This window comes from Ornithorhynchus anatinus, chromosome 17 (assembly GCF_004115215.2).
Source record: "Ornithorhynchus anatinus isolate Pmale09 chromosome 17, mOrnAna1.pri.v4, whole genome shotgun sequence".
Lineage (NCBI taxonomy): Eukaryota > Metazoa > Chordata > Mammalia > Monotremata > Ornithorhynchidae > Ornithorhynchus > Ornithorhynchus anatinus.
In genome coordinates, this window is record NC_041744.1 from 10,257,415 (window position 1) to 10,273,975 (window position 16,561).

General features: G+C 39.6%; 1 protein-coding gene across 5 annotated transcripts in view; it reads left to right on the forward strand.

The window, feature by feature from the left end:
- Positions 1-16,561, forward strand: part of NF1 (neurofibromin 1) — a 184,711-nt gene that overhangs the window by 81,536 nt on the left and 86,614 nt on the right. For 4 of the 5 annotated variants that reach the window (XM_039914576.1, XM_039914575.1, XM_039914574.1 and 1 more), the window contains 4 exons: positions 5,744-5,806; positions 13,500-13,658; positions 14,600-14,697; positions 15,178-15,324. In XM_039914576.1, coding sequence (XP_039770510.1) covers positions 5,744-5,806; positions 13,500-13,658; positions 14,600-14,697; positions 15,178-15,324 — 467 coding nt within the window. The remainder of the gene's footprint in view (positions 1-5,743; positions 5,807-13,499; positions 13,659-14,599; positions 14,698-15,177; positions 15,325-16,561) is intronic. The other variant, XM_029082637.2, reaches the window with a different exon arrangement.

Here is a 16,561-nt window from a genome sequence, read left to right on the forward strand (position 1 = left end):
AATAGTCCATGATGAACCACTTGTCCAAAAATGTCCCGAACTTCTCCTTAAGTAATTGGTCTTTTTCAGCTTTCATAACTTTTGGTGGTAATGGACTAAAAGTGTTTCTACCAGCTGGGTGAAGAAATTTTTCCCTGCAGAGCGCGCAGTGCCCTCACACTAGCCCCTGTAACATTGCTCATGGCCAAATCATTTCAATTTCTGATTCTAGAGCACTACATATTGAAGCTAAATCATCTTCTCTGTCTTATTAGCCTTTTGGCCTGACAGTTTGTCCAGGGTTCTTGAGAAACATTGAGAAATTCAAGTGTGACTTCTCCATTCCATTGCAATTGAAGTCTATTCAGGGCAGACTGCCAGATCTAATTATTCTAAGAGGTTTGGGTTGAAATGCCAATGGGATTGTCTCATTTATTTCCTTAATTTTCTAAATATATCAAAAGACCAGATTGACTTTTTTTTACACCTTTAAGATGATGACTCGAAAAATAAAATGACACTATATAGTAAGTATTGTGCCTCTAAGGAGGATTATTTCAATAAAAAACAAATTGTCAGTAGACCTAATTTTAAGATGTGCCTCACAGTCATATTAAAATTTAGGTGTATATGGTTTTGTTTTTATGGGCTCCTAAAATATGCTGAGGCATGGGTTGAGAATGAAAACGAATAACTGATAAACTTGATTATTTGTATAACTCTCCCCAAGAAACTGATGACTACCTTTCAGTGTTTCATAAGGTAACTGTTGGTTATTTTGTGTCTCTTGGTGGCAATGGAAAGAGCCCTGAGCTAGGAGTAATAATCGTGATGGTATTTATTAAGCACTTACTATGTGCCAAGCATTGTTCTAAGCTCTGGAGTAGATTCAAGGTTATCAGGTTGTCCTACGAGGGGCTCACATTCTTAATCTCCATTTTACAGATGAGATAACTGGGGCACAGAGAACTGAAGTGACTTGCCCAAAGTCACACAGTTGACAAGTGGCAGGGCCGGGATTAGAACACACAACCTCTGACTCCCAAGCCCATGCTCTTTCCACTAAGCCACGCTGCTTCTCTAAAAGTAAGAACCTGTGTGTTCTAATTCCAGTTCTCCCAATGATTAAGACCATAAGAGCGTGAGCAAGACAGCTTCTATCTGCCTCCATCTTCCTTTCAGTAAAAATGGGGATAATACCTCCCCGTCCTTGTTTCATAGGGATCTGGGAGGATGAAATGTGATCACTGAGACCAGTGCAAGTTCTTTGAAACAAAGGTGCTTTAGGGTTCTAGAAGTTAGAGTGACAGTGATGGTTATTTACAATCCCAAGCAATCCATGATCCTCACCTTGGTACTCTGTAGCATAATCAATAAGTGTTCACTGAGTGCCTTACCATGTACGGAGGTCTGCTTGGAAATCACAGAGTAGAGTGTAAGCTCCTTGGGGGCAGGAAATATATCACTTCTCTGAGAAGACTGTGTCACACTCATTTGGCGTTCAGTAAATCCCATTACCACTTAAAAAGTCAAACTCAACTTCAAGAAGCTTAAAATCTAATAGGGGAGACCAGACACAGATGGATAAGAGAGCAAGAGAAAAGGTACAAATATTTACAATATATACTATATTTTTAAAAAGTAAACATTTAAACAAAAAGTCTACACAACTGGAGTAACATGACCAGGAAAATGTGGAATTACTCAAGGAATACATTTTGGAAGAAGAAATCTTAGAAAGAGAATAGGAATGAAGTTTGGTGAAGTAGTGGGAGCAAGCTGTGCTGTTTAGGAGGCAAGTTGTGAAAATTCAGGATAGGAAGTGGAGCGAGTGATGTTTTCTTAGCATTTGCTTGGGCAATTAGTGATTTCATTTTGACCCAAACTTATAATGGCTTTTCTCTTTGAATTGTCAGTTATGGCAATGAAGTAAGGTGGGTTTTGAGGGGTTGCTTTTTATCAGCCTTATGCTCCTATTTTATTTGCTTTGCAAAAAACCAACCAGCAGTCACAGCTTTTCAGCACTGTACTTCAGTTAGCACTGATGAAACAGCCCTTTAAAAAATCAGTTTTGAGCTACAGCATATTTCTTCTAATCAGGTGGTTCTAGATATACAAAAACAATTAGGGAATAGTTTTTCCCAGTTTAAAAAGTAGAAAAAATGATAGTTGTGAATTCATCATGATTTTTCTGCCATTATCGAATCGGCTCCATTAAATTTCCACAATCCGAAAATTTTCAGATTGGTGAGTGAAAGTTAGACTAGAGTATGTGATGGAGGGTTTTATTAGCCAGTGAAGCATGTTACAAGTTCTGGAGCTCCGCTTCAAGCTTCACCTTATTCAGGTGTATTACAAAAAAAAAAAGTTTTATTTTATTTTAATGGTATTTGTGAGAAATTTATCAGGTGTCAAACACTGATCTAAGCGCTGAAGTAGATACAAGTTAATTAGGTTGGACACGTTCCCTGCCTTGTGTGGGCTCACAGCCGAAGTAGGAGGGAGAACAGGAGAACTGAGGCAGCGCAAAGTTGACTTGCCATAGGTCACACTGCAGAGCTGGAATTAGAACCCAGGTCCTCTGACACCCAGACCTATGCTCTTTCCTCTAATTTCTACTGCTTGTTGGATTTGTTTGGTAGTTTCATGACCTGAAAACTAAAATGTTATAGTTTAAGTGGGATCCTTTAGGATCCATGAGGTTAGTTTTGAGCTCAAACTGATGTCATAGTTGTAGACTTAAATTTAGATGGTTTAAAGCAAATGCAAATGGCTTGTAATTTTAAGGAGCGCAAATTGTGTTAGGCTTTGATCGAGATTCTTTGTGTTTCTTAGAATGTGATCCAGATTCTTTGGGCCTCTATTCTTGTCTATTAAAAAAACAAAAAGGGTCTTGTTTAGGGGCTTGAACTTGAATGTCAAAACAAATGAGGAAGCAGTGTGAATCCTGCCTGGGATTCCTAGAAGGAAGAGGGAGGTTGGAAGACAAATGGGAAAAATTCCCAGCTAATTGTGTTTGGGTAATCCTTGAACTATTTTCGGTAATCTTTATGCCATGGTAAGTGGAGAAGCCATATTTATAAGGCACGAAGGACACAAAGAAGGGAACTAAGGACTCTTGTTTGTATCAGAGTGTTGAATGGAGACATAAACGGTAGTCTCTGCTAGGAAAATAGACACCCAGTTCCTCGTTGCTTCTGTTTACTGAATAATATGATTATATTTTGCTGCAATGGCACTTGGCTTGATAAGTGCCCAGACGTGTTTCCTAGTCAGTTTATTCACTTCAGCCACAAGTCCATGAGCTGGGGTTGCACTCACTATAAAATTTTATTGTATCATCTAAAGTTCTTGTCTCTGACTTTGAAAAATTGCCCCCTTGGGATGTTACCTTCTAAACTCTCTGTTTTTCATTCCACACTGTTTATTCTTAAGAACTGGACTGGCCAGATTGCCTGGAGCGAAGATGTACTGTGGTGATTTGCCTATTTTATGTTGCTCCTGTTGAATTTTTAGTAAATATCCGGCCCAGAAATGTGTTTCGCCCAGTGTTCTTTGAGTGTAGGCCACTTGTAGTTTCTTGCCTTATTGTTCCCCTCTAGGTCTCCCCTTTTGGCTTGCTGTCTTGTTTACTTGCTTTGACCTTTTTTAAAAAATTCATTTGCATTCTTTCGCTCTGCCTGAAGTGTCATGGCATCTTTGCTATTTTATGTTCTGCAGGGAAAAGGAGCAGCTGGGATGATTCCCAAGCTAAAATAGTTTCTTACTTGTGAATGTGCTGTTTGGGGAAGGAGAGAAATTACCGATCTCTCTTCCCTTTCTGGAAATATGAGCCTGACACCCAAACAGCTTGTCACTGACCTAAGAAACATCTAAAAAGTGGTAAACAAGATGTAACGGTCCTAATAGATCGTTTGTAAGTGATATCTGGTCTTCACTGTTATGATGTTTGGGGAAATTTGCCTTGTCAGGTCCTAAGCTATTTTTTGAAGAAGCAGTTTTTTCACCTCAGCTCTGCCGCCTCTTTGCTTTCTATCTTTGGACATGATTCTTTTTCATACCAATTTCTTGTTGGCGTTTAGGGGTAATTGTGTAAAAATTCAATCATCCAGAAAGCAAGGGGCCGAGGCCAATTCAGCTCCGAAAATATTCTCATCAATCGGGTTATTAAACTTGCGAAAGCTGGCTCTCTGGTAAGCGCTCTGACACGTTAGGTGAACTGAAGTTTCCAGATCTGCAGAATCCAGATATAGAAACTTTTGCGGTGGTCACCGGGATAGATGCTGTAAGCTGGGAGTAAACTGATTTCAAATATGAAATGACTGGAATAGTAAACACATGATTATTGACCATCACTGGGATCTTCTCAGTGAGCCCATAGGTTTCTGAACTCAAAGATTTTGAAAACCCTTATACCAAAAATGTCAATTATTTGTAGTGTACCATTGGAAGGATGAATTTTTTTGATGATACGAGAATTCGCTGTGCAACTGTTTCATCGCTAAGCACACTGGCATTTACCGTTTAAGGAAGAACAGATAGCCAGCAAGGATTTGAATTCCCAGAGGATGTTAGGCACTGGATTAAGGGTTAAGTGACCATTAACCAAATATATGTTACTTCCAGACCATGTTGGGGTATGCCCTGGATGATCTGAAATAAGCGGGGATGGAATCATGATTTAGAATCACAGAATGGGAATGTAAATTTTGGAAATCTTGTTGACTGGTGAAGTAGTTTGTGTCCTACAGTTATAGCTTCCAGTAATTTCTAAAGAAGTCCAAGCCAGAGGAGATCTGGGGAAGGAAACCCAAATTTTTGTCTCGGGTTATTTTTTTCGGGTTTTTAATGATTTTTACATCACTTTTCAAAAATGAGATTACAAAACTGTAGTCAGTGATAAGAGTTTGTAGAAGTTTTACATTTTCATGTTGTCACCTCCCCCACATGGGTCTAAATGGTTTATTTCTTTTTAACTTAGAAGACGATATCAGGATACTTATTTGTACTTTAGCTGACACTGTTATAGCTAAGAATGAAAAGATTTTTGATCCTCCTGTGAGTACAAAATTTATTGCAGAAATGGGCGTACCATCAGAGTAGAGGAGTATGAAATTGGAATAGTATGTGATTTTAAAAATAAAAAATTATTTCTTTTCCAAAAGAATCTTTTGGACTGGTCTTTATCCTTGAGTTGACAGGATTATACTTGAGATTTTAGATGTTCATATTGAAAGAGAATGGTGTTTCTGACAATTTTTGAAGTCAATTAAAGGACACACAGAGAAGCATTTCAGAGATGGAAAATTGTATAGACCCCTGAGGGCTTATAAGTGTTTTAATAAGCTTTATATTATTTATATTCCAATTTGGCTTCAAATTTATCTGAAATGTCAGGTTTGGGTTTTTTTCAATAAATCCCTCAATCTGCTTGGGAAAGGATAATGTTTGAAAATTAGAAATAATAATTTAATGCCTGACTTTGTGATTATCAACCAACATATGCCCTTACTGTAGCCAGAAATAGTAGAAATGATTAAACCCCAACATTTCTTGCTCTGTTATTTAGTCCTTTAATTATAAAATGTAATACAATAAAAAGTCAGAATTAAAATCCATCATCAAACTTTAGTTGATAAATATCTCATTTTCTGTTCTGTTTGTGTTACATTTTATTGTGTAATTTTATGTACAAGTCAACATTGTTTTTGTTGCTGTATGTAGTTGGTGCTGTGACTTGTTTGTGCTCATCTCTGTTCTGTAGGCAACTTGCCACTCTCTACTGAATAAAGCTACAGTAAAAGAAAAAAAGGAAAACAAAAAATCAGTAAGTTTGGAGTACTTTTTATTAGCCATTTCTTTCAAAGCAAAACAAAACAATCTCTGCCGTTTGTTAAGAGCATCTTCACTTCAGCCTATTTGACCTTCACTGTAAAATCATTCTACTAATTCTGGCACAAAATAGCTTTCATTTCAATTAACCCTGGGATTGAGTCACATTTTAAAATATTCTCTGTGTGCCTATTTGATTTCAGCAAAAGGCATATTGGGGTGGGGGGCAAGGGGGTACATTTCTTAGTTTAATTGTTCTATTTTTGCCATCATTTCTAATTGGGAGTGAATGCAAAAGAAACTTAATTTCAAGGCTTTAGGAAGTGCCGAGTGTGTTATTTCTGGGTCTGCAGTTATTGTAAGTGGTTTCTTTTTACTAGAAGTGTGGGATCTAGAAGGGATAAAGTTTCTCTTCTCAAAATTTTACTTGTTGCTAAGTGACCATTTTTCCTCACATTTTGCCTAGTCAGTCTGCCGAGAATTTTAATGCTTGTGCTTGTTTAGCGCAAAAATCAAAAGGCAGACTATCTCTGAATTCAAGAGAATCAACTTTGAATTTACAACTTGAAAGCCTGGTGCTTTGAAAGGATAAACTCAGCCAGAGTATGTTCTATTACTGGCAAAGTATATGGGGGAATGTTTTTATTTTATTAACTTGAAACAACCCTCCACTTTGATAATCTGAGTTATTTATAAATCCAACAGAAGTATAGTAGTAATTTCAAAATTGAATTTTATTTTTATATATTGTCTTTAGATCCAAAATATTAAATGCATAATCGTGAAAGTTTGGTATGCAGTTGGAGATACTGATATTATTCTTAAAAATCTCACTCTTTTACTGACTGATATGCACAGAAATATGAGGCAGGGAATTTTTTTTGTATTTAGTCACTTGAAGGGAAAATAACTTTTTGGACTTTCAGTAAGGGTAAGTATCTGTCCGTAGCAGGGAAAATTAAGTATTTGCTCTAACTGCAAAGGCAGACCTATTCACTGGGCCCAGAAAGGCCTAACGTCATTGTGAGAGGTAGCCAGTAGGACCTTGAGTTTCCTTTCTTCCCCAAGTGAAGACCGTCAGCTCTTCACAGACGAAATAAGAGACTAAAAAATGACACCCAGACCCTTACTGAGACTCCTGAAATACAAACCAAGATGCTTTAGAGCCTAATAGTGTCTGGCTTGCAAGTAAACACAATGTATAGATTTCATTTTGATTCCTACTTCGTTCAGGAGAAAGAAATTAGTAAAACGATGCTTCTCCTAGCCTCTGAGCAAGGAACACATTCCTTCCATTCAGAGGACTCGTTTCTGCTTTGGTGGAATTGTGCTATTACAAAAGCCAGTCTCACATCAGGTCAGGACCCCGGGGCATGGAGTTCCCCACATCGGGAGGCTGGGATTTCAGATTCACACCTTGAGTCGGAACTGGGAGCCTGGCAGGGAACGTAGCTACCAACTCTGTCGTATCGTGACCTCCCAAGCACTCAGCGCAGTGATCACCACGCAGTAAGCGCTCAATAAATACCTTTGATCGATTGCTGCTGCTGCTGCTGTTGCACAGCTGCCTCCTCCGTAGCCCGCTCCAGTGGGAAAGCAGGCGTTCTTTGGGGTGGAGAGCAGCGTAGAGTCTGGGGCCCCGGCCAGAGCAATCTGCAGAGGTGGCAAGTGGTACCGTGTCGCAAAACGTCGGCCCTCCGCGGCCGGGGGAGGCTTTGGGTTGCCGTTGGCTCCACAGTCTTCTGTGGCCTAGGTCTGCAGGTTTGCCTCTCCCATCCCAGACCAGTACTGCCAACTGGTCTGCTGAGGCGGGGATGGCCCAGAGGCCTCCCGACCAGTTAGCTCTCCTCAGCTGCCAAAGGCCCCACTTGTCCTGAGGCCCGGACCGTTATCCTATTCGCTCCCTTTGCTCCTCTCCCGCTCTTCCTCTGGCCCTTGTTTCAGAGTATATCGATGGTAGGGCTCTCTTCTAGAGGGTGTATGTCGATCTAACCTCCCGTAGTGTTGGACTCTAAGGCTCTCTCTCTCTCTCTCTCTCTCTCTCTCTCTCTCTCTCGCCTGATGAAGTATTTCATTCTAATTCCTCTGCGTCCCACTTCTCAGCATGTGAGTTAACAGAGCATCCAGCTGTTCTATTGAAATCAGCAACTAGTCCTAATGCTAATACTCACTGTTCCGCTAATGCCGCTGCGCAGCGCACCTTACAGACTAAAATCCCGGCTTCATGTTTCTCTAGAGCACGTCTGTAGTCCATTTTAACTTGTTGCCCTCTTAAAGTTATGTAATTGCTTTGGGGTTTTGATTTTAATGTTGTTTTTACTGGAAGTATTTTCCGAAGTCATTTCTTAAGTGTATAGGTTAAAGTTGAGTTTTGAAAAGCGTTTCCTACATCGGGACAGATGTTATGGGGCCACCTGGAAAAATCATGAGGGAATGTAAGTCGTAACATCAGATCGACGCAAGATGTGTTCTCGATAAAATCCAGTATAGACTGGACTGAAAAGGTGCCACTTTATGTTCAGAATGTATCTTCCCAGGGTTAGAATTTCCTGTTGCAAGTTTATCGTTTCTAAATGGAAATGTCTTTCCCTTTTTCTACCAGAAAATCAGGGTGGAGCTGGGTCGGGAAAATGTGGGAGAGAATGCTTTAGCTCTTTGGGTAACCAATCAAAGATGGTATTTATTGTAATTAAATGATTTTATTCCCATGAATTCCATTTCATTTTAGAAGTAAGCAGTAAGCGGATATTTGAAAAATTTGCACATAGTAGAAGCACCTAGTATGTGTTACTGTCTCGGTGATTTTTAATATGAGGGTCTTGTTTCCACTCAAACACGTCTGTATTTGGTTGTATTGGTTTTAGATTGCGTCATCAAAGGAACGCTTGGCTGGTAGCTAATTTGATTGAGTGACTCGGTTATTCTTAAACTAGAAGTCTCACCAGAAAGTGTGTGGATTCAAATTAGAAGTTTATAGTTTTTAACTTAGCCTCCTTGTTTCTATGATCACTGGCAACACTTTAGACAAACTAACACTTCCACTGGTATTTTTAAAAAAGTATATAAATAGTGCTTCCTGGAATTGGTTTCCTAGCAGCATTTATTAAGATGGAGATAGAAGATCTGTTCTGCTTCCTAAGTCTACACTGTACTGACGTTTTCGTGTGGCCATACAAGACAGTGTGCCATAAATTTCATGAGATAACTTTTATTTGTAAAGCTGAAATTTAAAGAGGTTTTTTTTAATGGAATCAAAATGACACATCTTAAATACTCAGCCTTGCCAGCCATAAATCAGGGCATCCCCCTTAATTATCACCTTTTGGAAGAAAAGCATAGAGCAAAGGGATCTTTCTTTTTTAAAAAATCAGATTTTACTGCACCGTCCCTTGAAAGTTTGCAAAAAAGAATTCATTTTACACAATGTTTTTTCTCATTTCTTTTTTTCAACTTAAATACATGATAAATTTGAAATCCTGTTACTTCTAAAATGAAGAAAAATGTATTAAACTCAGCAAGTGTTCTTTTCAAAAAACGAGCCAAAGGTCGGCAAGCTACTTATTTTCGTAGGACCGAAAATTCTCAGCAATTCAGTTTCTTACCCAAAGTGTCTATTATAAACGAAACCAGATTCTTGTATTTGTGACTAAATGTGTTTTGGAAAGAAACTGTGGGGTGATCAACTAGTTCTAAAACTCCACTTCTCTTAAGCTGGATGAAAACATCATGTTCTTTAAGATTTAGCAGGTTAGAGAGAGGGGGGATTTGGGAGAACAGGTAACTCCCCTTTTAAAAGCACACACAACTGAAATCAGCTGAATGACTTATAACTTTCATCTTTAAGCCTTGTACCACCAGGATTTCCATGTTTTCTCACTTTTCCTAGAAAAACTAAAGGTGACCTTAAAGAACACCCCTCCCTCTGATAAAATAGCCTATACAGCTGCAAATCCTCAAAGAAGTGTTTTAGTCTTACAAAAATTAGGTAAAAGGAATTTCAAGTAGTTAACCATCTCGTTTTCTGTTAATCAGGGAAGCCCGTGTTATTTACACTTAATATATCCAAAGCTTTACCTGAATATTGCTGTATAATATGTGACCCAACATACTGTCAGCACTTCTGAATTGTCCACTCGCTCAAATGTTTCCTAATTGTACTTGGTTTTTTTCCCATAATTTCCATAGAGTGAAGTGTTGTCCACTGAAGCTTCAAAACTAATCAAAGCTGGGCCTGCCATTTTTAAAGATCCTTCGGCTCCCAACTTCAAGTTTCGTGTCAATGTGACTTTCAGTATCAAAGGTTGAAAGTGGTTGTGAATGATCCATCAAGAAGTTCCAAACTTAGTGATTTTGCAGAAAGGGCATGAACTAGAAAAGCCAGTGGAGACCAAATGTTGACAATGGGTTTTAAAAGGAAAAAAAATGAAATCTCTAGGTCAGGTCCTAAATGAAACAGCACTCTCGGGAGTTTTTTAAGTAATTTTTTTTGTCCTCTGCTCGATCATTTTAGACAATAAGAACATAAGTAATTCAAGAAGGATTTGGATAAATTCGTAGGTAAAATGCTCATAAATTTTTAAAGGGATTCATGGTTAATAGGCCCATGGCAAGTTACTAGAGAAAAAGTTCATCCAGGTGCCCCCTTTACAGGCTGATTGTTCAGCAGGATGACAATTATTCAATCCCCAGTGTGACATTTATGTCTTTTGTGTTTGTTCATTCATTCAATAGTATTTATTGCATGCTTACTGTGTGCAGAGCACTGTACTAAGCATTTGGAATATGCAATTCAGCAACAGATAGAGACAATCCCTGCCTAATGACGGGCTTACAGTCTATTTGGGGGAGACAGACGGACAAAAACAAAACAACATAAGATAAATAGAATGAAGGGGATGTACACCTCATTAACAAAATAAATAGGGTAATAAAAATATATACAAATGAGTACAGTGCTGAAGGGAGGGGAAGGGTGTTTTGCCTACACTGACTGAACAATGATCAAGTTTTTAAAAGCCTTTTAAAACCTCAGAAAGAGAATGCTCCCATAGGTTAAGGCTACATGTTTAATATTGGTTTTGAATGTAAGATTTCCACTATGTAGTCATGGAATTCTCAGGCTGAGGAGGCCTCCAGAGGTCAAATTAGTCCTTACCTCTGTCTACAAAGTAGGCCTACATTTAAATCGTCACAGATGGGCATCTGGAAAAGGAATTACCACAACATTATCTGCTACCCATTTCTAAAATGAAAGAACATACTCTCAGGAGGTCTGTCATGAAATAAGTTAATGGAACATTGGCATTTGTATCTGAATATTACTTGGAACTTTGTATATAGTGTTTAGTCAGTAGTTGTGAGTTTTCCCAACATTATCAGAAAAGTAGCAAACCATCAAATAAGGAGAGCTTTCTAATTCATTATATATTTTGCCCAAGGACGTTAAGGAGAATCCCAATAATCAGTGCCATCATCATTTTTTGACCGGGCTTACCACCCTACGTTTTATGGAAATACATTTTCAGGTAGCAGTGAGCTGCTGTTCTCGACCAAGCCACCCAACAACTCTTAAGTTCCTCAAGACTGTCCCTGAAAATAGATCTCCGATTTTGACGAAGACCTTCAGCTCCAATTTTAAAGTTTTCTGCAGCGCAGCCAGTTTTTACAAACCTGTTTCACTAGTCTTCCCCAGAACACCAGATTTCTCAATTTGGAGGTCCCACTTGGAAAATTGCAACGAGCTAATGGGCAGAGATTTTGATTGATATTTTTTCTTTCCTTCCAATTTCAGAGTTTTGAGTCCTCTGTCTACTCAATTCTAAATTCATTTTACTGCCCTGGGAGCCAAACTGAACAACTGCAGCCTCCTGGGCTTTTGGGAGGAAGAAAGCCCACTTAATCAGCTTAAAGACGTATATTTAGGAATATTTTTCTTACACCTCTTTCTCACCCGTGGGTTTATTTTTGCCATGCGGAGGAAGAGTGGAACTACTTTGTAATTATGCAGAAGAGTAAATTACTAGAAGCATCAGCAAATTCAAATTTATTTCCTTATTTGAAAGGCTGAACTGGACTTCTAGAGATATGAATGGAAGATGAAGAGCATGGATCAGTCTTTCTATCCTTTCTCACACAGTGAGATGAATAGTTCCATGTAGAACCTCTTGCCTTCAAGTCCTTATAAAGTTCATTGCAGTATAGGTATCTAGGCTGTAGGTAATATTAAAAATAATTGTATTAAGTGCTTAGTATGTGCCAAGCACTGTGCTAAGTGCTGGAGTTGATTCGTTATAAGCAGGTCAGACACAGTCCTTGTCCCACTTGGGCCCTACAATCTAAGTAGGAGGGAGTACACGTTATTGGTCTCTAGTGAGTTAAGATATGGCAGATCCATGTCGAGAGAGGTATGTGCTCATTAAAACTGAAGTCAGAAACCAGGCTCTCTCCATTTCCTTCATTTGATCGGAGACCTAATGAACTAGATAGGAGCCAGTGGCTGTACCTTTCAGAGAGCAAGGCTTCAATACAGGGAAGGCGGGGCCCCTTTCACCGATATCCCCAGTGAATTAGATTAAAACTGTAACAAGAATGGATAGACCCCAGTCCAGTCAGAGTTTAAAAAAACCCAACAAAACCCTGCAAGTATTGAGAACTCTGAATACCAGGCTGTAATGAGCTCATGTGAAGAGGAGTATTTTGACGAGGTAGTTGGAGGCAGAAAAAGAAAGTCTTTTCTAGTCGGTGCCTCTAATTTTCCCTCTACAAATCCCTCACCTCCATCCTGAGATAGGCAGATGGAGGAAATACTGTTAAATGTTGAATATTCACACTCATCTCCTGGCCCACACAGCAAGTCTTCTCCTGAAACCTAATTTTTATTTATTGATTTACTTTTAAATGATTTGGCAAAACTTGCTGAACTGAGGTGGATCTTTGGGTGTTCTCTCTCTCCTGCTGGTGGGGTCCTTTTTTCTTTTAGGTCCCAAAGAATTCCCCCTTCTCCATGGTTAAAATAACATGAAAGTCCTTATGGTGTAAAGCATGATGGTGAAGAGAAGGAACTGACAGTAGCGTTACTTGTAAGTAACACTTTCATTTTAACTCAACAGGGACCCGAAAGAAGGGTTAAACTTGGCTTTTGCCCAAAGAGTGGGTTACTGAAGAAACTGTCTGAGTTGGAAGAATGGTTTGTGGCCAAATATGTGTCATTCACCCCAGATTTATTTCAGGAACATGAAACTGCAAGAGTAGCTTCTACGTAAAAGCACTGTCCATATTCTCACTTTCTAAGACCATCGTTTCCCTTGGGAACGTTGAAAGATTCGGTGGAAGATGCAGTCCTCTTTGTTTGCCTTAGTAAACCTTTAGAGCAGTTATACCTTCTCGGCTTTGAAATTAAGAGCTCTTTTCCTAACTCATGTCAATTTCATTTTTCTCCCTTCTTCTACGTTGTAATTATGTTTTGAGATGCTACCAAAATAGAATTAGGTATGAAGCACTGTTGACTGTCCAATGAGGAAGACTATAAAAGCTGTTATAAGAAATTTTTTTTTTCCCATACGTCTAGACAGTTGTGTTATCTGGAGTGACTAGTAGATCCTGAGCATCTTACCGTTATCATTCTTTTCCCCCACCTCATCATTTTTCTCCAAACTGCACACTCATAATGCTCCACTCTTTCCTTCTAGGTGGTTAGCCAGCGTTTTCCTCAGAACAGTATTGGTGCAGTAGGAAGTGCCATGTTCCTCAGATTCATCAATCCTGCCATTGTCTCGCCGTATGAGGCTGGGATCTTAGATAAAAAGCCTCCGCCTAGAATTGAGAGGGGCTTGAAGTTAATGTCAAAGGTGAAGTTTTAAATTGCTGCATATGGGCCTTGGAGTCTTACTTTTCTAGCTGCCTTAAATATCCTCCATTTCACTCCAAAACCGAACTGTGCTTTGTCTGCTAGGTGTTAGCTTTCCAAGTTCAAAATACATTTGGAAACATGTTAGAATAAATTGCATATTTTCTCCCACTTCTTTGTTAATTTTCTCATTGCCTATGTGGCCCAATGCCCGATCTGGAATACCATCATGAAAGGATGGTTCGCAAATGAAAAATAATTTCCCGTTTAGATTACCGTCGGTTAACTCTTCAGAAGGGGAGATCCTATTAGGGCCTGGGGAATTGAGCACAATAAGGCCATTTCCACGTCTATTGGGCAGCCAGCCTACCAGAAAGGAAGTCCGTTATAACTTGGTCACCCCCATCAGTGAGTTAGTCCTGTACAGTGATGGCCTTTTCACTGGTGGGGCCTGCCTGCTGTATTTCCTCTGGGGATAATTGAGATTGCAGAATGGGAAGGAAAGCAGAGAAGGGCTTTGTTCACACAGCTGTCAGGCTATTACATTGATTTGGTCTGCCTAACACTCCCTCCCTCCCACCCCCCAAAAAATTGGGTTATTTTTTTCCCGGCATCTTCTCCAAGAGTCTTTCCCGCTGAGTTTTGTGCTGGTGAAAAAGCTGGCAGAGTGTAGGAGGATTCTGCCAGCCTCAGGAAAGCTTTGAACATCTCTTCTTGAAAAGGGGTTCAAGCTTTGTTATTTAATCATTACCAAGTTTGGGAAATGAATGTAATTCATACATTTGGAGATTACATACATTTTATTGAATCGAGAGAAGTGAATTCCACTCTGACATGACTGGCTCACTCACTGTACGTAGAAATGGCTTCCAGAGTAGGTGTATGGATTTGATTGCCCTGATGCGTACGTGCAAAGGTTTCTAATACTATGTTATCATGTAGATACTTCAGAGTATTGCCAATCATGTCCTGTTCACAAAAGAAGAGCATATGAGGCCTTTTAATGACTTTGTGAAAAGCAACTTCGATGCAGCCCGAAGGTAAGCGACATGGCAGCGACTTGAAACGCCTTTGCAGAGTTCTTCCTGATGAAATGCAAAAAGTGTTTGAGAATGTTCTGTTCTCTACCATTTGTTTTTCCAGTTTGACTAGACCATATGCTTTTTGGCAAGTAACTGCCACATAGTTCTTACTCTTTTTTGTGTTGGGTGGGTTAGAGACGAGAGGCGATGGAGTCCTCATTTTCTTTTGTCTTGGTTAAAGGTTCTCATCTTTTGTTTAATGGGGCCATTGGCTTAATCAGGATTTTGTTTTAAATAAAAATCTGGAAAAAATATCACTACGTTATTCTTCTTCAGTGGATTGCCTAGGGTATTGTTGCATTAACTAACACCCTTTTGGTTTTGTATGTAGTCTGTGAAAGACTTGTTCCACAAAGAAATTTAATACATTGTGATCTGTAAGGGTCAGATGCTGGATTGGGCTGAGAACCCTAACTGAGCAATTTGGTATGTTTGTAGGTTTTTCCTCGATATAGCGTCTGATTGTCCTGCAAGCGATTCAGTAAATCACAGCCTCTCCTTCATCAGTGATGGCAATGTACTTGCTTTACATCGTTTGCTCTGGAACAACCAAGAAAAGATCGGCCAATATCTTTCCAGCAACAGGTGGGGTACCTAAATCTTGGGAGTAGTGAGGAAGGTTGACGATGCATTTAAGATCATCGTGAAAGGATTTAACATGCATGTTAAAAATGCAGTTTGTCTCGATGAATTAAAAATCGAGGTTTAAAGAGGGCGGCGGTCACCGGTTTTTATACTGAAAAATTATGTTGCAAACAAAAGCCATGATAGGATAATAAATCAGTAAGCCAGAGGTGGTGGTGCTGCAATCAGTCTTAATAAATTGCCCTGGAAATTTTACAGGCTAAAATATAATGGACTGGTGCCTTCGGGCTGGTTCCAGCTCTTCTCAAGGGGGTCTGACGAGATCTGATTGAGATCGGAAAAGAAATCAGACCTCAAGCCATCAATACCTGTTAAATCCTTCAGTGAGCAATGCATGGTCCTAACCACTGGGTCTTTAATTCCAACATAGTCCTTGATCCACAAAATGCTGTTAGTTTAATAGGTGGATGGGAGCAGACACACTGGAAAAAGTCAACCGTTTAAGAAAACAGAATGGTGAAAATTCTTCCAGGAAAAATATCAACAGCAAAATTATAAACTTTGGACTCCTTGCTGCTTAAGGCCAAGTGACCTGAGTGAACAATGGCTACCTCCTTTCCAACATTCAAATGTCCAAGTAGGAATTTCCTCCTCAATCCCTCTCCTATGGGGAGAAGGGACCGTAGGCTCCATGTGGGCCAAGGTCTGACCTGAGCATCTTGTATCTACCCTGTCAGTACAGTGTTTGGCACATAGTATGCACTAAACAGATGTTGTTGTTGCTTATCCCTGACAGTGGTGGGCAGAGGCTCTTATTTCTAGATGGAATAGGGTAATGTTTTGGCCATAGTGTTTGTCCTAGGAGGCTGTAAGAGCGCTAGTGAACCACCGGAGTTATCATGTCTATGCAAAAGCATTACCCCTCTCCAGCCCAAAGCGGGCTTTAAAAGGAGGAAGGACTTTGTGGAAACATGTGACAAATATCCACTTGGGTCCAACTCGTCACAGCTCCAAGGACTCAGGACCATGAGTCACTCCTGTCCTTTGCAGTGCGGTAATCCCAAAGAATGTGGCCTCTTGATCACTTTATGATTTAAGAACAGTTTCACCAGAGGACTCAAATATTAAGTACCATTGCACTGTGCCAACTGTAGATGCCAATAAATTTACCACTTACCAATCAGTGGTATTTACTGAACCCTTACTGGGTTTCAAACACTGTAATAGGTGCTTGGGA